This window comes from Eleginops maclovinus, chromosome 6 (genome assembly GCF_036324505.1).
Source record: "Eleginops maclovinus isolate JMC-PN-2008 ecotype Puerto Natales chromosome 6, JC_Emac_rtc_rv5, whole genome shotgun sequence".
Taxonomy (NCBI): Eukaryota; Metazoa; Chordata; class Actinopteri; order Perciformes; family Eleginopidae; genus Eleginops; species Eleginops maclovinus.
The window spans coordinates 19976542-20004423 of record NC_086354.1 but is presented as its reverse complement, the minus strand read 5'-3'; the positions used below and the strand labels follow the sequence as shown (position 1 = coordinate 20004423).

At 40.2% G+C, this 27882-nt stretch overlaps 1 protein-coding gene across 1 annotated transcript in view; it reads right to left on the bottom strand.

Annotated features, from left to right (window-relative positions):
• Positions 1-27882, bottom strand: part of LOC134866345 (collagen alpha-1(XI) chain-like) — a 78255-nt gene that overhangs the window by 21775 nt on the left and 28598 nt on the right. Inside the window, exons 12-44 of the mRNA XM_063886459.1 lie at positions 26501-26575; positions 25851-25934; positions 24392-24448; positions 23970-24023; positions 23821-23874; positions 23458-23511; positions 23300-23353; positions 22553-22606; positions 22421-22465; positions 21643-21696; positions 21501-21545; positions 20123-20176; positions 18984-19028; positions 18504-18557; positions 18350-18394; positions 17625-17678; positions 17486-17530; positions 16516-16569; positions 16291-16398; positions 15276-15329; positions 11981-12034; positions 10494-10538; positions 10168-10221; positions 9800-9844; positions 9420-9473; positions 9230-9283; positions 8300-8353; positions 7735-7842; positions 6762-6851; positions 4005-4058; positions 1547-1654; positions 1340-1447; positions 416-469 (exon numbers count right to left, since the gene is read on the bottom strand). Of these exons, the coding sequence (XP_063742529.1) occupies positions 416-469; positions 1340-1447; positions 1547-1654; positions 4005-4058; positions 6762-6851; positions 7735-7842; positions 8300-8353; positions 9230-9283; positions 9420-9473; positions 9800-9844; positions 10168-10221; positions 10494-10538; positions 11981-12034; positions 15276-15329; positions 16291-16398; positions 16516-16569; positions 17486-17530; positions 17625-17678; positions 18350-18394; positions 18504-18557; positions 18984-19028; positions 20123-20176; positions 21501-21545; positions 21643-21696; positions 22421-22465; positions 22553-22606; positions 23300-23353; positions 23458-23511; positions 23821-23874; positions 23970-24023; positions 24392-24448; positions 25851-25934; positions 26501-26575 (2025 nt within the window). The remainder of the gene's footprint in view (positions 1-415; positions 470-1339; positions 1448-1546; positions 1655-4004; positions 4059-6761; positions 6852-7734; positions 7843-8299; positions 8354-9229; positions 9284-9419; positions 9474-9799; positions 9845-10167; positions 10222-10493; positions 10539-11980; positions 12035-15275; positions 15330-16290; positions 16399-16515; positions 16570-17485; positions 17531-17624; positions 17679-18349; positions 18395-18503; positions 18558-18983; positions 19029-20122; positions 20177-21500; positions 21546-21642; positions 21697-22420; positions 22466-22552; positions 22607-23299; positions 23354-23457; positions 23512-23820; positions 23875-23969; positions 24024-24391; positions 24449-25850; positions 25935-26500; positions 26576-27882) is intronic.

Genomic DNA, 27882 nt, shown 5'->3' with positions numbered 1-27882 from the left:
AACTATTGTATACTATATATATTTATCTTCTTAAAGAGGGTCCACCTGAAGGAACATGCATATCCATATTTAATTGATCTGAAGTGAGGCTTGTGATGACCTAAACCAAAGTCATATACAGTACGTTTGGAGGAGGACAGAACACACGGGTATTTTTGTATTATTGGAAACCCAGTACCCATTAGGAAACATAGCAGCACTCCAGTTAATATTTGATATGCTGCAGACTGTTTAGGGCCAGATAAACCTGAGATGAGTCATTGCAAAAAAAATCTGTGTTCTTTTAATTTTTCAGCTCTTATGAGACTTCAGCAGCTGGGATTGGTGCTCTCTTCTCAATAATGGATTATGTTTCACAACTCATTGCCTTATAATAAAATAGTCATAGGAAAGAAGTAAAAAAATAAAGACTCACAAGTTCACCCTTGTCTCCTTTGCTTCCCTTCTGTCCGGGTCCACCGACTTCTCCCTGTGGTGAAAAGACACAAGGCAGAGCTCACATCTCGCTCATCCATCCTAGCAGGCCTCGTTTCTCATGTTTAGTCAAAGTCCAATATCTTAAAGTGTCACCTTAACCACGAGTGGGTAGTAAATATTCCTCAAGAGATTCTAATTTGATATGCCCACAAAGACCTTGGGCGAGAGTTCGCAATTAATTGATTGGCTTCCTGTCTAACCCCATCGGCACTATGATTGACAAAAAGGTTTGACAGAAGACGTGACTGGGATTGGAGAGGCGTGATGGTTACAAATGCAAAGATCCAGATCCCTGGTTCAATTATATGTGGAATTAGCTGGCCTCAGGGTACACAAGGCATACAAACTATTTCAGTTCATGTTTATCTAATTGGGTCCACAACTGTTTTAATGCATACAGAGTGTGCTTATTTTGTTTACTGCATGCATCAACCTGAAGTTATTTTCTGTTATTTCTACCCTTATTTGAATATCCTGTCATTGTAGTCTTAACTTTAAACATAAAAACAATGTTTGTTTATGCAGTGTGTGTGCTGTCGTGTACTGTATATGCATATGTATGAATGACATAACATTAGTGTGTATTGTCGAAACAGTGCTGCAGCCTATGTGAAATAGCCAGGAGAAAAAAAGAAATGAAAGGAAGATCTGCCACGTGTTTCCTATATAACAATCCCTCACTTCTAGACACATTTGGAGATACTGACAGTTGTATTCTTTGATGTGTTTCTTTGTGTTAGAGAAACCCTTTTCATTGTCATTAGGGAGGAGGAGCAGCTGGTTACAGACTGAAAGTTGCTTGAATGGGTTTGATATCCAATGCAAGGATTATTAGCATTCCAGTGTCACATCTTTACTCCACCTTGTCACCGTCCTCTCCGGGGGGCCCCTGAGGGCCAGCAGGACCAGGAAGACCAACAGGACCCTGAATGCCATCGCGGCCAGCAGGACCCATTGGGCCTTTCTCTCCCTAAGCACATCAAATTAAACAGTTTCAGCCATCAATTCAGTGTACGGAGGGTTAAAAGTGAAAGGTTTGAGGGAGTGAGGGTGAGATAGAAATACTCACAGGGCCTCCTTTTTCTCCAGCAGGGCCCGGTGGTCCTTGGGGGCCGTTGCGTCCTGTCAGGCCGATGGGACCTCCAGGGCCAGCAGCACCTCTCTCTCCGGGAGAACCCTGTCACAGAAGAACAAAAAACCCATCAGTCATTGCTGCATCATGCTGTTGCTAACAAGAGGAGTGGATTTCCTGCGGAGAAGACATGAAAGGGATGAAAGTATCGGAAAGTTTAAAGTGCATAAAAACTCACTTTTCTGAAAGAAAGCTGCACTAATTAAAGGGCTTTTTAAAATAATCCACAGGTGATTATAATGTGAAGCGTCCCTACTATATATGAATGAATACGCCTGATTGTGTTTGTCTTTATTCCAATTTTCACAGAACCATATCCAGATGACACAATCAGGAAGGTTTCAGTCTATGCAAGGACACTATTCTCCAAAGAGGAGCTGTGGACATTAGCATATAGAAATATGACCTTTTTATTTGATTACTTTTTTATTTGACTGCTGTAAAAAAGCAATAAAAACATAACCTATGACTGAACTTCAAATCCAGAACAATAACAAAAGTAAATTGACCCTGCTGTGAACCCTGAAGCCTTCACAGGAATGAGAGCTGTGCTTACAACATTTTGTAACTAACTAATAGGATTCAGATGCTCTCCTCTGCCAAGGCCGTATGGAAGGTCTTTTCATCCTACCCTCACATCAGTGTGTCCTATTACTGGCTCTTCACTGTGCTCAGGTGGATGCTCATCACTGTCTGGGTCACCCAAATCACATAAACTGTGACTTCATCTGCGATCAGTAGGTCATTACAGCTCTCCCCTCTCCAGGGAAGGTCTGAGGATGCCATCAAATAAAACTTGCACGTGTACAACAAGCCAAAACTTCACACACACAATGATTCAGCTGCTGATGTGAGCTGCCACCTGGCACTCATATGCCTGGCCCATTTCATGACAGACAGTGCCTGTTACAAACACACACACAGATCCAAACTGCACACACACACACTTCTGCTTCACTACCTCTCATTTCATCATTTCTCCCACACAAACTGCCATAGAAAAACTTTGTGTTTGTGACTCAACTTGTCATATTTATCTCTTTTTTTCTTGTGCAGTTTCATGGTTTTCTTGGTCTATCTCTTTCAAACAAGCCTCTCAAAAGACTATGAAACAGCAACACATATACTGCACTCTCAGACTTTCCCACAGCACAACAGCAGCTCATTCTCTGGCAGGAAATCGATGGAGGAAAATATCAGATCCCTTGTGTGCGTGGGCATTGCACACTGCTGCCTCAAGATTTTATTTTCAAACACTTCCAAAACAGTGTATCACATGTTCTCATTGAATGGCTTACTTTCAAGCCAATTTAGGAAAACTATCTCGTCTCGCAGTGGAAATGGTTTCACTCATTCAGAGAACGCCCCTCTTCCTCGCTTTCATCATCTTTTCATCCCTGCTCTGCATATCCGCTGTCATCTAATCCAGTGCTGCTCTGTCGCTGGTGAGCAGGGGCAATTATCGGGAGCCCGCGTTTAACGCTTGAATAAAATGTCAGGCAGTTCAAAGCTCGCTGTCAGTCAGCTTTCTGTACGGATTCACCACCGGAGCTCCAGAGGCTTTTCATCGCATACACTGCTAACCGAGGGGCATAGAGACACAGGCAGGGGGAAAAAAGTGGCCTACTTATTTATGGGTTGCCCTGGCACTCTTATCCTGTTCCTGTTCATCGTCCTAAACCAGGCAACAGAACGGTATGTTGATGCATCGGAGAGGACGTCCTTTTCTGTCATTAAGAAATATCAATACAGCAGAGGCTGCAGCATAAGTCCCTAAAAACATCCTGACTGAATAATGTGTGATAATCAGTTTGAGTGCAACTCCAAGTAGTGGTCATACAGAAATAGAAACTTCCCTAATCTGTGTTGCTACAGTAACCACTGAATGTGAAAGGAAAACATCTCCTGTTAGACCAATGAAGCTACTGTGATGAAACGACTGTCTAATTGGGCAATTAAGATCATTACGCTACGTGACAAATTGGTGTTGTTGGGCACTTTGGTTAATTTCATACTTTTTTTCATAACACTTTAAATCAAGAAGCATGTTCTTCTATCAAAACAAAATGTAAAACACAAACACAATCTTCTATTTTAAACTGTTCGAATGGAAAATATTGATCTAATGAGGAATACTATACTTCAACACAGCATAAACAAGCATGAGAGGGGATTCAGAGCTATACTAATGTGTAGCAACACCATTTTATGACAGGAAAAGGAAAGAAATGACAGTTAATATTATCGTATATTATCATGTTGACAGCGGCTTACATGACGTCTGCTGCTGCATGACAGGAGAGCGGAGTGTGTTTGACTCCATTCACAAAAGTCATTTTTTACTGTAATCTCTGTAGCAGGATAGATGAGGTAACCCTAGTAACAGGGTACTTACGATGGGGCCGGGGGGACCCTGAGGCCCTTCTCCTCCCTTCAAGCCACCTGGACCCTGAAAGCAGAGGACAGGAGAGGGTTAGATCATTCACTCAATGCCATTCAGAGAGCCATAATCACAGCTGTCTAATGGGCCAATAAATGTAACCATGTGTGTGTGTGTGTGTGTGTGTGTGTGTGTGTGTGTGTGTGTAGAGGGCTTAATCCCTGAAAGCATACAGTAACTAGCAATCTGTGATCAATATACAAAGGTAGAATATCTTTGTAGTAATAGTAATTTTCTTACTTCAATGCCTCAAACTAATGGGCAAGACGTTGTTTTGTTGTTTGTGTTCTTCTGTGATTGAGTATGGATTGAAAAGCACATTTCCTCTATCATGGAAAATAAAAAATGATCTGTGTTTTGTAAATTAGTTACGATATATTTCTTCCAAAAGATATAATGACAGAAGTTTCTTGTTGTGTCGTTCCAGTAAAGTTTTCTAAAAGATACTTAAAGCTTTTCCTTCTAGATTCAAGAACATGAAAGCAAAGCTCAAACAGATGACGTGCTCTCTGCGGATGTGCCCTCACTTTTCCCGTGTTATTAGCTTCCAATTAATGGAGGCAGCAGCGGGTCAAAAGAGGGTCAGTTCTTAAAATATTAAGGAAGCATATTCTCACTTACTTTAAGTGGCACATAGCCTTGCAGAAAGCCTTGGTTTTATTCAAGGTTTGAAATATAAATCTATATTGGATTCCTGCAGTCATGGCAATAAAAATGAGGTTAATGAGAGTTTGTTTACGGCGCTCATAGTGAGAAAAAAACACATTTCAAATATCAAAGAGCCCAGAATTGTTTAGCATTACTTGGAAGTATATTATTATTTTGACTAATCTACATGAAAACAGATTATCATGAGTGAACAGGACACTTTCTGGAGAGAAATGTCACTGTTCAATGCAGGGAGCAACATTCACATCTATGGTAATGGGTTGGCAGACGAGTTGAAACCTGAACATGTTAAACCACAACTCTCTTCATGTTAAGTCCCCCGAGGTGAGCGAGGGATACATTTTTGGGGTGAAAATGGGGGAAACAGTCCTCGACCTCTGGGAATTTTTACTATTGATCACTATGATGTGTTGTTCTTTTTATTTTTATCCACAGTTTGCTACTTTTCACAAACTCATCTTTGTCAATCACTTGTATAGCAACGTGCATTTGCTCTGTTCAAAAGGTGGTGTACTAATAAAGTTTGATAATTGGATCAGTAGTTGGGAGTTTTTTCACCATTTCCACAACCTAGTTTGCAGTTCAATTTCTATCAGAGAAAATGTAGCTATTGCTTTACATTTTGAAATGGCCATATCTGTAGCCATATTTAAACTTTTACTGCAAAATGGGTCATTTAAAGAGCTTAAAAAGGAATGAAAAAGGGAAGGAAATACTGGTTTCTTAAGCCCGCAGTGGGACAAAAGTTGAAGTAAAATCCGTCTATCTCCGGACCTCTCTGGACCTCTGTCATTTCCTCGGGATCCCGACCCTTGAGTGGCATTGCTTATTCTGCTGAATAATAGCACCAGGAGGCTGGGATTGCTTATGGAAAGCAGAGTTCACCAGAGGCGGTAAAGACTTTCATTATAATAACTAATTTACAGGCTCAGAGAGAGCCAGGGGGTTCAGACGCTGCCAAGCAGGCTCTCCACCTCCCTGGGTTCCACATTTCAGCACGGTGCATTAGAAGGCTGGCAGGATCTTTCTTTGCCAGACACACAAAAAGTTATTTATTGGCTCGTATATTGCCACTGTGCCCTTTTCTCAAGAGTGAGAGAGGGGATGGAGATTGTGTGGGTGTGTATGTGTGCATCAATCTATTTTTCTCTTTCAGATTGGTATAAACTTGTGTGTGTGTGCTTGCACTGTGTGTCTGTTTGTACCTGGGCTCACTACGCAAACAGAATGGAATCACTTTTTAGATTTCTGCTCATACAACAAGTGAGCGCGTTTATGTATGTTTGTGTGGGAGAGAGTGGGAAGTTTTGTTTGCTTTGCTAGAGCGTGTATGTGTGTGAGTATGTGTGTGTGTGTGCTGCACTTATGAAAAGAAAGCCATCCTTCTGTCATGGGACAAACATAACGGAGGTAATAAGTCTGAGCTGTGCTGCCGTGTGCTCTCTTACTAATGGTCAGCCTTGAAATGAGCCTCAGCCTCACGCTGATCCTCAGTCAGCCTCTAGCAGCTATTTGTTCTAACCTTGAACTTTTCCTCTCCTACTCACTCTTCTTTTGAGAATTAATTTGGGGTTACTCAGCAGGCTACGGGGTTCATGTGATGCACTCGCATAGTTGTGGGTTTGAATCAGAATCAAAGGGCTCTGGCTCATCCTTCAGAAAAAAAAATCTGCAACTAGCAGCTCTAAAGTTGAAATTAGATTCCTCTGAAATGCAGCTGAAACAGACATTTTACTAGTTAAAGTTCTTTGCCAAAGCAATATTTACACAGACTACAACCTTGTTCAACCTTTTAGAGTTTAATGATGATAAAATGTGTCAATATTGGCTCAGTCCTCTTCTTTATTTTTCTATCTGAGCCCTTTCTGCACATTTCAGTCAGGTCCATTGCCAAGCCTAACATTTGGTAACAGCAGGTAGTTAGCCTGGTAATTGGGATCTGGAACTAGATTCAACTGCGCGTGTGCTCAGTGTGTGTGCTATGACACATTTCACATGTGTATTGTTTGCACGAGTGTGTAAATGTTTTTTGGTTTTTTATACCATGGCTCCTGGAAGACCTCTGGCCCCCTGGAAGCCCCTCAGGCCGGCAGGTCCTGCCTTGCCACCACCACCCTGAGGACCTGGGTCACCCTACAGAGGGAGAAATTACAAAAATAGCATTAAGTAAATTGACATCTGCAAAACCGTCAGGAAATCATTAGGAAGAAATGCTTTTGGTGAAAACAATTAGCAGAGCGGAATCTGAGGGAATGGCGGGAGGAAGTCAGAGAAAAACCATTAAATTGAATTGATCTGTACGATAAAATCTGGAACAAAACAGGAGATTAAGAAGCAAAAACAAATAGCAAAGTGCTGATTTTTAACAAACAACCATCAATGAATTTTTGAACCCATTTACACCCATTTTTACCAATAAGCGGCACTTAGTTAGAGTGGGAGTAAACGGTATTCATTTGAAAGAGTTTAAAAAGTGCTGTAAAAGCAAGTCCCTACTCTGATGAGAGTTGTGAGAAATACAACATCTGAAAAAACACTGTTATGACTCAAAACATTGTATTTGTTGTAAGTTCTCGTTATAGAAGATCATTTCTGAAAATGTGTAGTAGTTGGAATTTCTCGCTATTACACTTTGTTTTTCCCATTACTATTATAGAATAAACTGTCACATAAAATGCAATGGGTAGGTAGAAGTGGAATACAAAGGAAAGTTATACCCTCCAGGAAAGAAGCCAGGGACTATTGGCAGACTCAACCTGATTTACAGTATATTCCTTATTTGACAGACTGTACATCATTTCCACTCCACTGCAGATAGAGGCCAGCAACTCTGCGTAAAACCTTTCCAAAGTATTTGCATTGTCATTATATTATTGTGTTTCCAAATTTGTGATGCTATGATTAAATTTCCCTCTTGGGATTAATACAGTTTTCTTTTATCTTCACACAATACATATAATTCCTAATGACTGGCGCGCTTTGCTTTTGTTAGCATACACAGTACATGCTCATTTACCTTTCCGCCCTCTTTTCCAGCAGCTCCAGGCAGACCTTGCTCACCGGGTGGACCTGGAGAGCCTGGGTGTCCTCGCTCTCCGCTGGGCCCTGTCTCTCCAGTTGGGCCCTGTCAGCGACGACAGAGAAATGTTAGGGTCGATGTGCTATTAAATGTCTCCTTGTCCTAATTAAGGTATAATATAAATGCAATAACACTACTTAAGATGTTAGGATAGCTCACATTCGGTGCCAACAAACAAATCATACTTTTTACTTTAAATGCTTTTGCTTTCTTCAAAAGTAAAAGTTTTAATGAGATGGAATAATTTATTTTCAGCCCGCGCTTCATTACTTTTGAAAGACAAGATATCTCACTGAAGGCATCCACATGTATTTGCAATGCATTCTGATTACTTTCTTTGCATATCGTGAAAAACCATACCTCCTGTATGGTTTTTCACGATTCAGCTGTTCTTACAGCCGGATAATTTCATACATTTCAGCGTCTCATAATTGTCCTACAACAAAAGGAAAAGTGTGGAGGAGGAATATAACTGTAGGGCTGTACTGTGCTGCATATCTACCTGTGGTCCAACCACCCCTCCTGGTCCTGGAGGTCCTGTCTTTCCGTTGAAGCCCTGAAGGGGAAAACAGATATGATGTTGACTGTACACATGAAGGGTTATATAGTTTAGCATGTACTCTTTTCTTTGTTTCATCAGATTCGAGCTTTACAGAAAGTCAGTATGAGTCACGTATCAGTGTCTTCGTACTGACAGCAAATGTTTGTGAACATCTTTTGTTTCTCAAATAAACTAATTGGGATTATCACCTTTGGAGTGCAATCAAAAGTTTTCTGACTACCCTGAATTGTTACCACTTATCTGGTTTTATAATCACTTTTTAAAGTACGATAAATGATTTCACATCAGAACAGCTCAATGGATCAAGCTTTTTTTCTCCCAGTGGTGCAAGAAGTACTTACTGATTTCCCTTTAAGTAAAAGTAAACATGCAAAAATACTCCATAATAATTCCTGCTAGTATCACAAACCACAACCATCATCAATACGCAGCAGAATGGCCCCTTCCAGATTATTATATACAACAAATTATTGTTCTGGAGTAAATGTTTGTAGTAAACCAGTTCTTCATCACTTATATTATTTACAATCATTCCAGTTTTACTCTCATTGACAGTCATGTACTGTATACCAAAAAAAACCACTCATTAGATAGTAAGCAAAATTGTACACATGGTAATTGGATATCATCAAAGGCCCTTATTTGTGGGGGTGTCATGGTCAGTGGTCAAACACTCCATAATCTTGGTGGATCAGCAACTGTTGTTACTATTTAGTTCTTAATTTTCTTTGACTGGTGCTTCACTTTCGCACTAATAACACACTTTGTATCTCAGTTACCCTCTTCCTTGTGGAAGTAGGGAGTTGGGAGTGAGTGGGCACTGATACTTGATATGTAGGGATGCATTCTTGGGACAAAGCAGCCACTTACTGTCTCTCCTCTCTGTCCGGGGTGACCGGGCAGCCCATCTTTTCCTGGTGGTCCCTGGGGGAGAACAGGTACACAGTTCATAACCATCAAGACATCAGGTCATATGTGGGTATAAATATTTGAAGAGCTGAAATAAAAACTGTCAACATGGAGTTGCTAACTTAGCAGCAGTTAGACAGCAGCTGCTTACATTTGGTCCTTTAGGTCCGGGGAAGCCGACTGGTCCCTGTGGTCCTTGAGGTCCCTTTAATGAAGAGAAAATGAATAAAGTGAGAACAGAAAAAAAAGGATAAGACACACAACAAAACTTTAAATGCCAAGTGAATTTATTTACATTTTAGTTGCTAAAGATCATTTTCTCTTCCATGTTTACTGGGAGAATAAAACAATCTATTGTATTATAAAAGTGTATGACTTTAATTTGTTCTCTTTATGTAAATTAAACATACTTCAGTTATTTATTGAAGTTGGTAACCTTGGCACCTTGGGTACTTTTTCCTTCAGCAACTCGAGGCACAAAACTTTAAAAATGTAAAGAAGCACTGATCAAAAAATATATCTGATACTAACCCTCTCTCCTGGTGGACCCCCTGCTCCATCATTGCCTGAAGTACCCTGCGGAGAGAAAACAGGCGCAGAGAGACGTCACCAAAATATAATCGGTGATATACGGTAAGGACTGACACAAGCACATCTATAGTTCTTTATAAGTTGGTACTAAAGATGAATGTTTAATGTGATAAGAATAATTTATTATGTGATGTATGTTGTACGCTCTTTGGGGAAATGAAAGTGTTCATTGCCTGCTTTTTGTTAAATAAAAGGTAAATCCTTTCACTTTCATATACTTACTCTATACGATCTTAAGCATGTACATACAGTAATTATTGCAGCAATATTATACATTTTTGACCTTGACAAGTGGACCTGGCTCTCACCTTTGCACCTGGCTTTCCGGTTGGTCCTCTAGCACCACGGCCACCACGTGGACCCTACATACATAGCATGCCGGTATAAACAATGAGTGACCATTAGGTAAAAGCAACAGCAGCTTCAGTATAATAAAGATATAAGAAGACATAACAAAACAACAAAAACAAAACAAAGGCAGGTCATCAGTGCCTTGCCTGCCCATCTCTACAATTCCCCACCCCCTTTGAAAGACAAGAAAATAAAGCCCATACACAACTAGATTTTCATTTGAACACAATCAATTATTTATAGGAAGGGCTCGGGCTGACTCGGCAGACAGATTATTGTATACCGTTGGTCCCCGTTGCCCTCTCGGTCCTGCTTTGCCGGCGATTCCCTGAGAAAGAAAGACAAAGGCTTTGATTTAGGACAATATCATTCTCATCATCAGCACATATTAATACAATTTCATCTACAAATAGTAAACATCAGACAATGCTGGCACTGGGGGGGTTTGAGTGAGGGATCGAAAAGAAGCATCTGAGCGTCTTTGGACAGAAATAAATAATCAAATTGTTGCGGTAAGTGGTTACCCACAGGCACTTGACAGCTTAAACTACCTGTCAGTTGTAGCACACGGGGGCCATGGGTGTCTGCCTCTCAATGTCTGTCTGAGAGCAAAGACTTGGCTCTTTAATAATAACCCTGCCCACCATTCTGCAACGCTCCATCTCATCCCCCCATCTGTGACGCATCTCAGCTGAAACGCTCTGCACTTACGCAGCTGGATACAGTATTCTCTCTTTCCTTGAGTGCCAGATCGTAATTGAATACAAGGTCAAAGTATGTGGACACCCCTGTTCACTCACTCGTTCTGTATGTTTTGTCAGTAGTAGTTAGATGCGGTTTGGGCTAGGGCCATTAGTCCCAATAAAGGGAAATCTCTTTACTGTTCCAATGTGACCCAGTCAACATTAAGAGGTGGTTTTCAGAGTTTGATGTCGAAGAACTTGACTCTCCTGCAAAGAGCCCAGCATTCAAAACAATCCAACACTTTTTGGATGAACTGCAACAACAGGCTTCATCACCTTACCAATAACTGACCTCACAAAGACTCTACAGGATGATTGGATACAAATCAAATTTTAGTTTCCCTCTTGTTTCTGTTTTTACTGGTATTGTTTTCATGTATGACTTGAAGTTGTGTAAACTGATTGGATAATTTGTCTGATCATTTTGTGCACTTCTTGTTATTATATAGTTATTGATCTGGCTAGGGACAACAGATGGAAATTAGCATAGCAGCTAACTCTGGCTTATTTACAGCAAGTTGTCTGGTAATCAATGAGCACTGTCCCTACCAACTAAATAAATAAACACACTTTTCGTTATAAGTTTTCAAATTTCTGCAAGTTTTCCCTTTTTTGTTATTGCTTCTCTTTCACCTTAAGCTAAGAGGAGATCGTTTGTATAAGCTTCAGGCTTTTGAACCGTTACTGTTACATATTTTTTAATTAACTTGGTTTTTAAACAGTCGCTTATGTGTGCAAATAACATTAAAAAACATCTAAAATTGGGGTGGTGTGCACAGACTGATACATCTCTTGAAGCACATTTGGGATTTGTGTCATGGAGCTATACAAGGGATTTGAAGTTCTCGATCCATTTCCATTTTGTGTGTCCGGCACTCCTAGCCTTAGTGTCTCTGTAGTCGAAGACACACTGACCATCTGGTGTTTCAGTATTCTATCTACTATTAATGTGCTAGCCAGGAAAACCCACAGACACCAAGAGTACATGTCTTTCATAGGAAAGAGAATTATTAATTTTGAGGCTCACCCTTCCTCCCTTCTCTCCATTCGCCCCTGGGAATCCAGGGAAGCCGTTGGAGCCCTGCAGAGGAGAGAAGTGACAGAGAGGAGAAACACATTAGAAAAGTTCAGGGTATAACATTAAAGATGCTTACCATAGTGTGTGTCAAGCAGCAACGGGACAGAGGCTGAAGAGAAAACTACTCATTGTTCTTTTCTGAAGTCTAATTAAAAAGAAGCTGTGAAGTCCTAAAAAAAAAAGTACTTTCATTTACATGGTCAGCAGATACCTATCATAGGACAAAAGTGTATAGGTTGTGATTTCCCATGGAGAAAAATGACGACCTTCTTTTACTGCTTAAGATTGAGCCCAAAGGGAAAGTCTCCTCCTCCCCAATTTCTGTCACACGGGCAGACAGAGGTGCTGGGGGGTTCTTAGCACAGCTAGGAAGCAAAATAGGAAGATAGGAAAAGGCGTGGGAGCAAATAAAGACAAAGGAAGGGGAAACAGCAGATCCCCCTTGATACCCATCAGCAATTTAGTTATTGGACTTTCGCAGGCTGTGCCCTCTGATAGCAGCGATGGTGCCAGTCAAACAAATATCAGGAGGGCATTCACCGTGGGATGATAAAACCAGCAGCGGGCCCTTTATGCTGCATTAGGTAGCATAAATATGTATTCAACCAATTCAGGTTAAATATTTCTTTAACTCAGCTGCACTGCAAGGTCATGAGCATGCCTGAGTGTTTAAAAACACTTTGATGCAATGCACATCTAAAGTGCTCATTACTGTAGACATGCATATGAATATGAGGCGTAATACTGTTCAGAATTGCAAGAGGTAAACAGCCCAACATTGGGGAGACAGCGAGAAGGGAGATCTATGCTGCCTAATTTGTTATTCACAGAGGTGGGGTTATGGTAAAATGAAAGGAGGGCTGGTACTGGACAAGCCTGACTTGCGCCAAAGAGATAAGACAGGCATGAAACTATTGCAAATGGCATCCAGAATTAACGGTGTAGGAAAGCTGTCAACAGAGAGTGATGGGGCGCAGCGGCCAAACACACAGCAGGTGGAGGGATTCATGCACCGGCTGATGGAGTGGATAAAGGCTGCGAGCAGGTCAGGACTTTGACCCTGAACATACCCTTGAGGACGATGTGACATTTTCTAAAAGTGTACAGTATGAATCCATTGAAGAAAAGCTCCAAAAAGTTTCCAGAAAGTTTTTAATCACACATCTTTTTAATGTTAGAGGATTTGGTTTGTAAAATAATCCTCATTAAAAGTTTGGAGAGACAGCTTCATACTTTTTCAGAGTCTGGAACAGGTGTCTTCATCTTATCGTAAAAAAAATATATTCGGAAACAGGCTAAAGAGAGGAAATGATGGCAGATACTCATATTGATAAAGTAGCATTGCAAAATAGATCATCAATGTGGCAAATGGTGATTGAGATGTTGGTAAAACGACTGGAATTACTTGGTATTTAAGTTTAGACTTAGCATTTTTAACTCTAAGCTTGTTCTATGTGTGGTTACCAAAATAACAATCTTCCCTGTCTGATATCATCCCTGCGATGTCATTTAAAGACCAAATGTTAAACTTATCATATCTATTTATTATATAAAACAACAATCAGAACATAATTGCTTAAATGATATGAATACTTTCAGTAAAACTTCAAAAAATGTGACAGAGTTAGTGTGAAATACAAAAGGAAGTATTTTTTTAAATGATAGAGTATATGGTTTATAAAATATTCCTCATTATAAGTTTCTGGAGACAGTTTTAGTGAGGATGGGTGTCACAAGTCTATTTTTCTTTCAGAAAACTCTTCAGGGACAGGCTAAAGAGGTAAAATGATGGCAGTGTTTATACCATGCCAGAGACAGGAGGCCTTATTGTCTATCCAGAATCTCAAAAGAGAAGATCTGATCCCGCTCTCCACTGGGAAACTTTGAGACTAGCCTTTGTTCAAAAGTATTGATGGCTATAAACAAAGAAAAACTTTGTGTTTTTGCCATAAAGTGACAAATATCCCCTAACTTAAATAAATGATTGCAAATTACCGGAAAGAATACAGATTTTACTTCTATTTATTCTCCTCTTTGTCTCTCCGGCTTTCTGTAATTTGTCCAGCTCTGTTATTTGAGTGCCAACTCAGATCCTGCTGACATTTACAGACGTTGCCAGTGACCTGGCTCTGTGGATGTTGTGAGAGGAGGTGTATCTGACCCGTCATATCAATGCCAAGCTGTCAGCGCTGACAGCAGCAGCAGCAGCAGCCGAGAGCAAGCAGCTGCAGCAGCACATCTCAATAGTGGAGCTGTGGCACAGTGGTCAGCGCTACGGTGCAGGGAAAGCCAGGCTGTTAGATAATGCCTGGAAGAGTTTAAGGACGGAGGACAGCTGATGACTCCAGCAGGTGACCATGCCACTTAGGCTTCCTGAATTAGAGTTGCGGTGAGAGCAAAGTAGTTGTCTCCTTGGGTTTGTGTTTGTGTGAGTAAGGGTTAGTCAGCAAGTCTGCAGATTGCAGAAAGGAGAGCAAGTTTAGGTACAGTAGGAGTGGATGTTGATCAGACAGATTGTATACACATTCACACATAAACATGTGCATTATGTAGACACATGAGCATAATACTTTCACAATGAAAAGCCAGTGAAGTTAGGGAAAACTGATACAGAGTGGTGCAGGAATGAGTCCTAAAACCCAGGAATGACTTAGCATTTTACAACTTCCGGTTGCCTTGATACAAAATCAATGCTTTTTGTATTTGTGTTTTGGTCTTTTGTGTGTCAGAAAAACTGAAGTTTCTTACAAACACTTGTCAGGACTACTAAACCTCATCCCGCTGAATACAAGTCAGCCTTTAGCTTAGCGGTCGTTTGTTTATAGCTTAATGTTAGCATTTTACTTCTGGTGATGGCATTACGCTTCAAATAAATGGTATCATTACATGGATATTATCCTGCTGAACAAAACAGGTAAGTGTCAACAACATTTGTTTGCCACAGTTTTCTGCAATATTCCAAATACCAATGGAAAATCCCATTTCTTTTTGTCAAGAGAACCTTTGTCTGATATTTACTTCCGGCTGTGCCGATAAAAGGACATCCATACTGCACCACTCCATTGTCCTTCAACTGTTCACAATACTAGGGCAGGACATGTTTTCTTTGTTGATCTGTCCTTGATGAAGACACTGAACACAAACAGTAGGACGTGATCTCTGACCTCCCAGTGAAGAGGAGGCAATGCACGGTAAGAATCTTCTGCACTTATCAGAACACTGCATTATAACTCTCATCACACACCTTGGGGCCTTGTCGACCAGGGTATCCAGGTAATCCAGGGACTCCAAGTTTTCCCTAAAAAAGGAGCACAGAAAAAAACAAAGATGATGAATATTCATTGTTTCACCAGAGATGTCGTTTGGGAGACAGCAGTAAAGTTCACAGAAGCATTACGGAAAGCAATAAACCTCAACCATAAAGTTTTATTTCTATTGTGGGAACATTTTTAATACCACGTTTATGAACATGACATCATCCGTGGAGAAGCTTTCCGACTTTACACCCAAAAGGGAATTTACTTTGGTCCATTTTGGTCATTACGGTTTATAGTCATAAAGAGGTACATGGAATATGATGTAAGTATGTTTGCTTTTAAGCTAAAGGCAAGTATTAATACAAGGAAGTCAATATTCTGACTAGAAGTTCATAATTAACTGCAATGTTGCACTAATTTAAATCCAATCAGGATGACAGCAAAGCGTAAACTGAATTATTCATATAGCCAAAGTAGCATTGGAAAGTAGATCATCTGTGAGGCAATGGTGATCTTAATTTGAGTAAAAGGAAAACTTGCAAATGAAGTTTCCTTTTTTAATTCATTTGTAATTATTTTGAGAATTTTATATCTGGCTAATTAAATCACAATTAATCCGTTCTGAAATCGTTACTGTGTTTTTCTGTTAAGTGATTTAAACCACAAAATTGATTTCTCAAGCGTATAAGAATACAGTCGATTGGTTTCATTGTTTTTCTTTTTATTGATGTATTGTTTTTGAATCCTTCACTGTATCTGATGTTGAACTGTGAAAAAATGTGGTGTAACATTTGAAACTTCTTTGTCAGGGTATAAATCCTGCAGCACCATACAGCAACATACAGAACGATCAAAGCTCCATGGAGGAATAGTGTCAACACAACCCAATTAAATGGGGCTGATGGAGAACTGAAGGGAGGTGGAGATCTAAACTTCAGTGTGATCAAAATAGCTAAAAAGAACTATAGCAAAAAACATTCTATGCAGTAGCAGATTATTTACCTTCTCTCCAGCTGATCCCAAAGGACCGGCCTCTCCGTTTGGTCCTGATGTTCCCTTGGGGCCCTCGGGGCCATCCTCTCCTCTTACTCCTAATACACCATTCTCACCCTGAATGCAAAGAAACAAATGTAAACAGTATTATTATCTTTACTACCCAAACACACACACAGACACGTACTTATGAAACTGCATACATTAGTATTCCGTTTTGAGACGAGGACTCACCTTGTCACCCTTGAGACCCATGTCGCCTTTGAAGCCGGGGAACCCGTCCTCTCCCTGAAGATGAAAGAGATAAAAAGATGTTTTATCAAAAGCTGAGAGTTTTATCAGTGACCTAAAGCCAACAGTGATACAGTCCAAAAGGTAAAAGTCCACAGGTAAACTAGTTTAAATAGCAAACAATATTGAAGATAACTGGACCACTTAAAAAGCCATAGTGAAAGTTAATTATGTCAGTTTATTAGCGCTATTTGCAAAAGTAAAAGGGTGCCTTGAGATAGTTTACTACTGACATCCAGTGGCCACTTAAGGAAGTATTCACAGAAGCAGTTTTTGAAGTGTCTCTCTCTCTGTCTGTGGTTCTACTGATATCTGGTGGCTAGAAATTAGAATGCAGTTTTCAAACTTTTCCAAGGCATTGCTGTCATTGTTTTATGATGACTGCGTTACATATACTAATGCTAATATTAAGGCATATTTTCATTCATTTAACGACAAAGAAAAGCTCAACTCAATAAAATATGACGAGCATATAACATCATGTATGACTTGGGGCTAGTAAAATACTTCCGAGTTGTTTTTTTTATGTGTGATTTAAGTATCGAAGTACAGGTTTTAACAACATGTTGACTGCTTTTTGGTCATCTCTGAGGAGTTTCAATTTCCTGATAATTGACTGGAATATCCAGTGGCACAGAGGTAGCATCAGGCTAAATTCAACAAGAGCAATTCAAGAAAACAATGGCGATAAATCATGCCCCACAAACAGCCTCATTCTAGCTTAATGTTACACACTCCATTTCAGTTTAGTGGCATGAGGACTTCACTGCCAGCAGGATGGGCCATTAGGAGTTATTTTTCCACTAGCTGGATTGCAGGGAAACCTCATTTAACAGGGAACTGTGATGGGTCCATTTTGAGAGGAAAGACCTCTGTCAATCATTGTGAGGACGGAAGCTGGAGAGATGTTTACCTTTTCTCCTTTGCCCCCTTTAAGGCCTCTAATTCCCTCAGCACCCTGGGGAGAGAGAACAAGAGTCAGGAGGAACATTCAGGTAAAAAGGAAATGTATAATGGATACCTGGGTAGGGTATGACTAAGATAGTGCTTACTTTGACACCGCGAGGTCCAGGGTAGCCGATGGATCCCATAGGACCATTGTGACCCTAAAGGATTGCAAAGAGTGGCATTTGATTGGTGAAGAGCATTGCAAAAAGCATGTATCGTCCTTTACTTTATTTTTGCTGCATTAGAGAATATGGATTTACATTTGATTGTTTTTAACATTAAACCCTCAAGAAGCAATTGGGTAATGCTTATGAAAATAATAAAGTAAATTGGACAGCAACACCTACGTATTGTAAAATCCACTAGTCAAACATGATTAAAAAAAACAAAAACACACCTAAATATTTTGATGAAGCCAGATAACTACTCAAATCTAGCCATAATTATTTAAAAAAACACAAAATTATTAATGTCATTTGTATTTTTAAATCTCTTTATTTCTAGGTCTGACAATACAAAGTATTTTATAACCTATAACAAGCACAGAATCACAGAAAGTCCCCAGTTTAGCAACTCACTGGAAATAATGAACACAATAGGCCAATTTAGTAGCTTTATTTCAGAGGCAACTTACCAGATATCATCTCAAGTGTGTGGTTATATTAAACCTCGCCCAAATGGCACACTTTGCAGGCTAAACAAATGCTATATCTAATTATTTGCAAAGTCTGCCTCACCCAGTATTTTCCCTGTGCGAAATCCGTAAAAACAACAGTAACTATACACTTCTTAGTCAAAATCTAAATTAAAATCTTAACATTATACTCACAGCTGCTCCTTTCTCGCCTGCAGGACCTTCTTTGCCGGGGTGACCCTGAAGAAGAAGTAGAAGAGATTTAGTTTAGCAGCATATCATCATTGTGTTAATTGCTTTTGATTGACTTTGACTACAAATATAAAAAGAAGTCAGGTGTGTTACTTACAGGAGGGCCATCAGCACCACCAAGGCCAGCTAAACCTTGTTTCCCTTGAGGTCCCTTTGAATAAAAAGCAATAAATAAGAAGTTAAACAGATAGAAGATGGATGAGTGTATACCTTAACAGTTTTATGAAGACTGCCAAGAGTTTAGATGCTTGAAATCTTATTAAATAGACACAAAACCACACAATAAATTACTCTCAGTGAGGCAGAGTAAGTGCTTATGCAGAAGTCCTATGGTACTATGTATATAGTGTGTGTGTGTGTGTGTGTGTGGGTGTGTGTGTGTGTGTGTGTGTGTGTGTGTGTGTGTGTGTGTGTGTGTGTGTGTCTATCCTTGCGTGTGTTTTCGCCTTCAGAGAAGCCAGTAAGTGAAGTGTATCTGCAGAATCACTTATGACTTTGACTGAGACGATCACTTATCGGTGCAGCAGAGTTGTGGTGGGAGGACATGAGGGGCGACTGGGTTCACTTTTCTACTCACTTTTTCACCAGGAGGCCCAATCGGACCCTGAGGACCAACGAGACCCTGAAAAACAATTGATAACAGTCTGTAATCAGAACATTACGCCACATTTTTGTCTTTTTACATAATCTAGTTTATGTGTTACTGATAGAGATTGAAGTGGAAAAAGAACACCTGTTTTGTAAATTTAGGAAAGTCAATACCGATTTTTACGGTGTGCTGTATTTGTAATTTGCTTATATTGTAATCTATTTATCTACTTCCTTCTTTAATTCAAACCATTTGTTTTGGTCAGTCAGGTTCTTCATGCTGCTTATTCAGATGTGGAGCTGTGGAAAGGGAGGTTCACTTTTCCACAGTCACTTTAAAGTCACACACTCTTCTTGAGAATTCACACCATGAAGAATAAAAAAAAGTTAAAATGAGCAAGCTGTGTTATTTTTCTACGGGCTGATGACTTCTCTGAAAGGCATCAACCTGTCTCCGGCCAGCTTTGAGTAAAATAAAGTATTTATTCAACCCGTATACCATCAGAATAGGTCCCTGCTAATAATTTCCAGAGGAATAACACCACCCTGTCCAGGCTGTGTGCGTCAGCAGGACTGAAAATCTTACCTGGCAATGATCATTAAGCCTTGGCTACAATATTGGGAGGGCTGTTTTGTATTAAAGATGACTCCAAAGTGGAATACTGTGCCCCCAACTGGACGAGGTAAAAGGGTTAAGTGCTGTCAAATTAATACAATATGTCTCGCCTCAGCTGGACTGAGAGGATGTTGACCGCAGAGAAACAATATTAGCGAACACTTTTCTTTATATGGTGTCAGTTTTGTGAAATTCCCCATGTAGTCGCAACAACTTAAGGAATGAAGGATGGAGAAAAATCAGAAAAAAGGAAGTACAGAAAAATAAAAGTACATTTTAAGTTTGATTAACAAAACAGGAGTGAGAGTGATCATTTGAGTTCATAGTACTCCCCTGTTGCACAATGGATATGGCAACAAGGGTGTAGCATGAAAAGGACAGAGATGACAAGAGAGGAGTTGAGAAGTCGAGCATGAGAGGAGTGAAATGGGGACAGAACAGGAAAGAGAGAGATCAGACAGGGCTTAAATAAAAGAGATGGAGAGGAAATGAGTACAAAAAAATAAACTTACATGTGGACCAGGCATACCCTGTTGCCCAGGAGGCCCCGGCTCTCCTTGTGGACCCTGTGAATAACAAAGAAATAGAAGAGGAGGCAATTAATACTTGAAAGAGCTTCCATTTTATCAATTGTATCATCAATATTGTCAACAAATTCCGATCACTTTGCTGAATACAGTCGAAAAATAATTTAATTTATCTACAATCGCAACAAAAGGGAGACCTTCAAAAGTCCAGGATTTTGTGAAATCTTTGGATAGCTTAGATAGATTAGTTGAATTAGCTTTATCCAATTGATGTCAAGAATGTAAAATAAAAAGGTACACAAGGTGGGCAGATATATGATACACTCGCCCCTGGGGTAAGGGTTTCTTTGCCTTATCCAAAGTTGTGTTTAGTTCAAAGCCATCGCTAGAATCTGCTGCCTGCTAAGAATCTAGGTTTGGCTCTGCGATACAGCTTAATCCATACCGAGAGCCATCTGGGTATGGATTAATGTTTACGAGAGAATCTGGAATGGTGGGGTGTTTGGTATCTCTGTTGAGAATTACTGCCTCACAAACCAAACATACACAACAACAAACAAGATCTTTGTGCAGCAGTGTTCTCCAGCTGTTACAACAAACAACAAATACAAAAGCTTGATTCAGAGGCGTTTAGGTTCCCTGACTGACATTGTTGGCAGGGCCTTGGGTGCCAAATGCAAAGTCAGCATTTGTCTAATGTAGTGAGTGAACACTCATTTTTGTTCTTGGATTTGAAACATTCATATGTGAGCATTTATAAACCCTGTGGGAAGCTTTACTACTGTGAATACTTTTGAGTTAACTGCTTTGATGATTTTATTAGAAATTGTAGAAATCAATCCTAACCCTAAGGAGAAGCACAACTTATTCCTATTGTTTCGTGTCTCTTCAACAGCTGCTTATTTCCTCAGCGCATTGACTCAACGACCACAGACAACATGGGGGCTTGTGCAGCTGTCTTGACCAATGATATGTTACCCTTATTCATACGTCCCACTGAGACCCTCCAGGAAGCTGAATGCATGATGGGACCACGCACAGACAGGCTTTCCTGTTTCACCCCTTACTAAAGCTCAAAGCATCTCCATCGTCGCGTTAGTCAGCAGGCTTTGTTGTTTAAGGAAAAGGTCTGACAACGTTGATGAGACACCCCCATCTCCATCGACCATCAATAATCAACAAATTACCTATGACCCTTCCTACACAGGATTGAATGGTCACTGACCTGCAATCGGCCTCCAGCAGGCCAAATTGCGCACTGATTGCTTAGGTGGTCCTCACAAATAGGTGCAAGAAAACTTCCTTTCTAACAATCTAAATCTAAAACGTTTAATTTTAATAGATATTTAAAAAATGTTCTCACCATGTTTCCTTTGGGACCAGCTTGACCATCAGGTCCATCAAGACCCTAAAGAGATGAAAAATGTAACATTAAAACTCACCATCATTGAGATAGTAACCACATGATTTGTTTGAGAATTAGGTGATAAAGAGATGTCACTTACACGCTGTCCACCAGTACCCGGAGACCCTCTGGGGCCGAGCAGACCTCTGGGACCCTGTGTATAAAAGGCAAACACATATTTAATTAATATAATTCAAACAAAACATTGACATTTACTGATGTAAATGTTCTATGACTGTGATTTGAATTAAAAAATTGGCAGGCTATAAAGCACTGGTTTATGTGTGTAAAACACTGACCCCCTGTGGCCATACACAGCAACTGCAGGTAGATTTAATGAGTAAGCATGAAAGCTGTTTCTTATCTAGCAGCTAAAGTCATGCACTTTAAATCATGTGTCACACAATCGCGTGTGTGTGTGTGTGTGTGTGTGTGTGTTTGATGAAATGCCGTGGAACTATTTCTTAAAGTGTACCATGTTGTTTGGGGTATGACAGGAAGCAGCCATTTGTCATGCAACTCCATGGTCATTTGAAATGAACCAGGCAGTATATGGCAGTCTCTCTTTGGCAATGACAGATAAACATTTCCCGGTTCTATTTTCTATTATTTAAAGCATTTTTGAGCATGGAGGTCAAGATTCCAAACCAGTGGTCCTTGCAGACTGGAATGTTGTTACAGTTGTAAGAGGAGACGATGGTGAGGGTGTGAGTTTAAATAGGAAGGAAGGAATTAAGGGATGAGGCCTGTAGTACCAAAGTAGGGGGAGTAACATAGTGGTCAAATGGTCATCATATTCTTATTTTGTCTTGATTTGATAAGGTACAGTTTAGCAACTCTGTCTAATTGTGTGGTCAGATAATATTAAAATCACTTACACTCTCCCCAGCCACACCTCTCTGTCCAACCTGGCCATCTTCACCCTTTGGAAAGAAAGAGTGTTTTATCAAGGAATTAATTTACATTTTGAGGACAAGTTTAAGCTATATGGCGATTGATGTACTGCTTACTCTTGGGCCATCGTCTCCTGGAGAGCCTGGAGGACCTGTAGAGCCGAGCTCTCCCTGTGAAGAAAAGATCACAGAAGACGAAAATCAACAAAGAGTCGGATGTAACAAGAGAGTCTACAAGCTTGTTCTCTTCAGCTGAGCACGGTTTAAGTTTTAAAACATGTGACATGGGGGTCAAAAATTCTAAAAAAAAGATGGAGAAACAATGTTTAAAAGTAAAAGAGCAACAAAAGTGCCTTTAATCTACACTTCACCACAATTGGCATGGACCTACATGGTTTCAACTATATAGAGCTCATATGGACTCGCCTACCTTCAAGTAGCTCTGTAATTACTTAGTATAGAATAAGGCATGGAAGCATGTCTAGAAATACCCGTCTGTGATCTCTTTCCTCTCTACGAAAGCCCAAATTCCAAAAAACATCAAGCTCAGCCCTCCTCATGCTCCTCCAGGCCGGTTAAATGCAGCTTAAGTGGTTCTGGAGTCGGTCCCACCTTTCATAAGTGGGTCAGATGCACGTCCTAATGAGTTCTTCTGGTTCAGACTTCATATCTGTCACCACTGGAGTGCACATGAGATGGATGGGAGGAGGCCCTGATTCTGATGTTAAGAACAGGCTACAGATTGGAAATTACTGAGATCAATGGAGGTTTTTTTTTAGATCCTACAGTCTCTTATTTTATGGAGAGGGATAAAAGTCTGTAATGGTGTTTGACCAATCCCAAAATCCGTCTCCTCATACTTACTCTATGCCCCTTTTCTCCAGGAAGACCAGGGAGGCCGTCAAAACCTCTGTCACCCTGAAACATCAAAGTTAACAACCGTTAGCTCATCTATCAGGAACTGTTCAGCTGCATCCAACAGACACTCACTGGTTTATTGAAAAGCATGGTGTGTACTTTACCTTGGCCCCTGACTCTCCTGGCATTCCTCGGGCACCATCGGCTCCGTTACGGCCCTGGAGGAGACACAGATATCATGACGTGTTATATGGAAATCACCCTAAAAAATATTTCATTATCTTTGATGGTTTTGGAGAACAGCTGCTTGAAGGATCCTTCTTCAAACTTGTTTATAGTTAGATAAACACGACTCTATGAATGTACACAAACTAGGCTCCTCTGTTTGGGCACTGATTCTTGCACTCTTATTGGTATGAAATATTAGAAATTTGCAAATGTAAGCATAACCTTCTGTGCTGGAGAATAAAAACAGAAATAAAGTTTAAAGACAGCCAGGTGGGGCTTAGTTAGAAAGAACCCCTTACCCTCTTTCCTGCTTTCCCTGGTACACCAGCTGGACCCTGAAGACCTCTGGGTCCCTATAGGGAAAACGTTGAAAACGTTTGTTTCAGATGTGTAAAATCGACAAGACAAAATGTTAATATGTCCCTTGTATTCTAAAACAGCAACTCACCTGTGGTCCGGAGTCACCACCGTCACCTTTAAGTCCGGAAGAACCAGGACCTCCCTATTGAAAATCATAAACAAACGCACAAAGAGTGAATGAATGCATATGTCTGCAATGAAAACAAACTGTTTATCATGCCAATATTTGGCTGAAAAAACTAGCCCCCGATATTCTTGTGTACAAAATCCTTTAGATACCAACAAAGGAAGTAAATGATCCAGCCATTCAAGCAGGAAGAGGGTGGCATCTGTATTAGTATGTGTATGTATTTGTACAAGGAAGTACAAGGACATTTAATAATGACTGGTTGAATCTTTCACAGGAAGAAGCCTTGATTGCCACTTTCATTAACTGTGCAACAAATTGGTGCAACAGGACGTAAATCAAGACGTGAATGTGATTATGTGCAGACGTTTTTTTTTACTCACCACAGGACCGTTTCTTCCTGTCATGCCCGCTGGCCCTGGAGATCCTCGCATGGTAAGCTGTGGATCACACAGAAACAGCCAATAAACCTCTGGTCAGCTAGCAGTGTTGACACTCGGTCACATTATTACCTGTCTGCACCAATTTAATGTCTTAGGAAACAATATTTCCTCCTCTGTTGAAAGGAATAGATGTTTTTGCATCAGCACTGCAGCAATGACAGCATAGTATAACTTTCTATCTGCATTCACTTTATTAGCATCCATTGAAGTGAATTACTGAGCGTCTGTCTTTAATCTGATGGAGATACTTTAAATGTATGGAAACTACAAAAAATAAATTGGCTTTATTTCTCAAAATGAAGTACAAATTAGTTTATTGGATTATTATTATTATACTACACAATGAATCTGCTATGGATGTTAAAATGCTACCATGTAGTCCATGTACTGAAGTGGGAATTGAAATTGACACATCACTTACTCAACTAAACTGGGCTCAAAACCAAAAGGACTAAAGAATAAAGAAAATAAAACACTAATAAAAAGTCAATTTAGTCGCAGTAAATCATATGCAAACTTTACTTTGTTCTTGTTCAGGGTTTACCACTGTGATCTTTTTTCCTGTTCATGGTCGACCACAGTCCTGGCTTGCCAAAACGGTTGTCTGGGATTTATTTTCTAGCCTGATTACTAAAGGAGCATTTGCTAATTCAAAGGAGACTTCATGCCCCGGTTACACTTAAGGCGAACTTTCATTTAGTGAGCTATTATTAGTTGCATTGTGGCATGTGTGAGGGGAAATTTCTGGAGTGCAAATAGGTCAAAGAGAATTCAACATGTCAACAATTTGTTCCTTCCATTCCCTTTTCATATCATGTCTCCTGCCATGTTTTTTTTTAATTTCGCCTGCTTCGGGGTCAAACCACTGGCATACAAGACAAATATAAAACAGGTGACAAGTGCTTTCAAGGCATGACAAAACGCCGTTTCACCAATTTTGGCAGCGCTCCAGCTCTATAGAGTGTTGTGAATGTGTGAATATTCAGAGTTTGTTTAACATTTAATGATCTCCATGTGTTCTACTATGGATCACACCTTGCTTACAGCCGGATAATTCAGTCTGTTTTTCAAGACTGCTATGGCTATCAGGACCCCTGGGGGAGCGTGAACATCTGGTGTGACTTTATATACTACCTAACTTGACACAGGTCCATATTTTGGAATTTAGACAATTTATAGGATGAGTGGGACTTGTGAATGTTGATTCCACCTTTCATTTTTTTACTACACTTTCTGGGCCATTTCAAATGTTTCTTTTAAAAACTATTTTTAAAAAACTTTTGATTTAAGTTTTTCCACAGTATTTCCTTAATTAATTAAAAGATTTGTTTCCAAACCAAGGCACAGAGACAGTAAAGTGTCCTCAAAACTGAGAAGGATGCACTTGGGGCGTACTTACCCTAGCCTGAGACAGGATAGCCTGAGCCTGAGCTTCCTGGGCTGAAACCACAGGTCCCTTGTGTGCCTCACCGCCCGCACGGAACTGTGAAGCACAAAACAAAACAAAAAACACAATTAAAAACAAATTGACTTGTCTCCCTTTACAGTGAGACTTTTAATGGTCTCCCCTGGTGAGTGTGTGTTCAAATCCTTTTCCGTTTTTTTTTTTGCTGATCCTGTAAAGCTGTCACCATGCCACACACACACACACACACACACACACACACACACACACACACACACACACACACACACACACACACACACACACACACACACACACACACACACACACACACACACACACACACACACACACACACACACACACACACACACACACACACACACACACACACACACACACACACACACACACAGTCTCAGTCGCTGGCTCCAATCCATTGCACTGGCTGACATTTACAAGCTAAGTGATTTGTAACCCAAAGAAAATAAGGTTGTGATCCTTTGGCCTGCTGGTGATGCCATGAGGTAAACCGACTGAATGAAGTGAGTCCACGGGCTAGTGCCTGAGATGAAAGGTGTATAGCATGTGAGGGGAATACGACAGACAGCCTGGTGGGCATGTGTGAAGGTGGCATGACTTACTGGAAGCATCAGAATGGTACCTGGAGGGCCCGGGACACCGTCTGAACCGGGGAGACCAGGACGGCCTGGAGGACCCTAAAGAACCAGAGGAGGGACAGAAAGTTTATCTTAGGTACAAAGTCAGGTATCCTGTGTTTTTTTAATTCTGTTAATGTCAAGTGGTAATCACAAAGTAATGTGTTGCTCTGTTAATGAACCTGTAGGGGGGTAAGTAGTGTTTTTATTTCGTTTGTAAAGCACCTTTTGTGTTTGAAATGTGCTAAATAAATAAAGTTTGATTCAGTGTGAAAGTGTAATGCAGTTGGAGCTGATTCCACTAACCAAAACAAAGTATTTAGAATTCCCATTAACTGAGAAAATACTACGTAGTATTTAATTTAAATGATCGCATTTTTGTTGACGTGTATGCCAGTGTGTAACGCTGAAAGGAAACAATAATTAGATGTGGCTAATGAGCAAGCCGTATTATTAGATAACGTGATTATTTTGCTATTTCTCTATAATCCCTTGGAGGTTTTGCTGGTTAGCAAATTGAAAATAAGAAACAAGTGATATCAGTATAGCAACAACAGCAACAGTGAAGGGACTGAAGGAATAATCGCTTCACAGCACACCCTTTCTTCGTCTTCAACAATAATTGCAGGTTTTGTGCTACGGTACAAATTGTTGTTGCTTATTACAAATAGATAATAGACTAATCCTACTAAGAAGACAAGGGATTCAATAAAGAGTAATGACAAAGAATGTCATTTTATTAAGCTGGCCTAGGGATGTTGCCTGACTAGATTTCCACAGCCATGGACCTGCGTGGCTACTGTATAATCCTCTCCCCGTGCTAGCAATGTTTACTCTAGGAATAGAAAGTGTTAGCATTCAATGTTAGCATTAGGGTCAGAGCTTGGGCCAAAGACAATCGTGTCATAAACAAACGTTTTGGAAAGGTGAAAAAGCCCATTTGGCTTTAGATCAAGAGTTCTGTAGTCACCAAATTCTTCAGGCTTCCTCTTTTTGTGGGGTTTAAAACTGTAAAAACATCTATCCAAAAGCAAAATGAATGCATTAAAGTGGCTTATCCTTAAAAATAACATTACAAATTAACATCGAAATGTTGCTTAAGAGGAGATTTTGATTTATTAGGAACCAAACTTATCTTAGGGATTAGGTCTAAGCCGTACCCAGTGTTTCCAGAGAAACTAGAATCTATTTAGCAATCTTGTCATGTGCAGAAATCTCAGACTGCTCAAATTGATGCCATGTGTTCCCATCAGCCTTTCCCAAGAGGTGGTAAATACTCTCCATGCATTGCTGTTACAGTAAGCATAGCGGCATCTAGTGTTAATGAATGTCACACATGGCTGGGAATGTTGCGTTTTGGTGGAAAG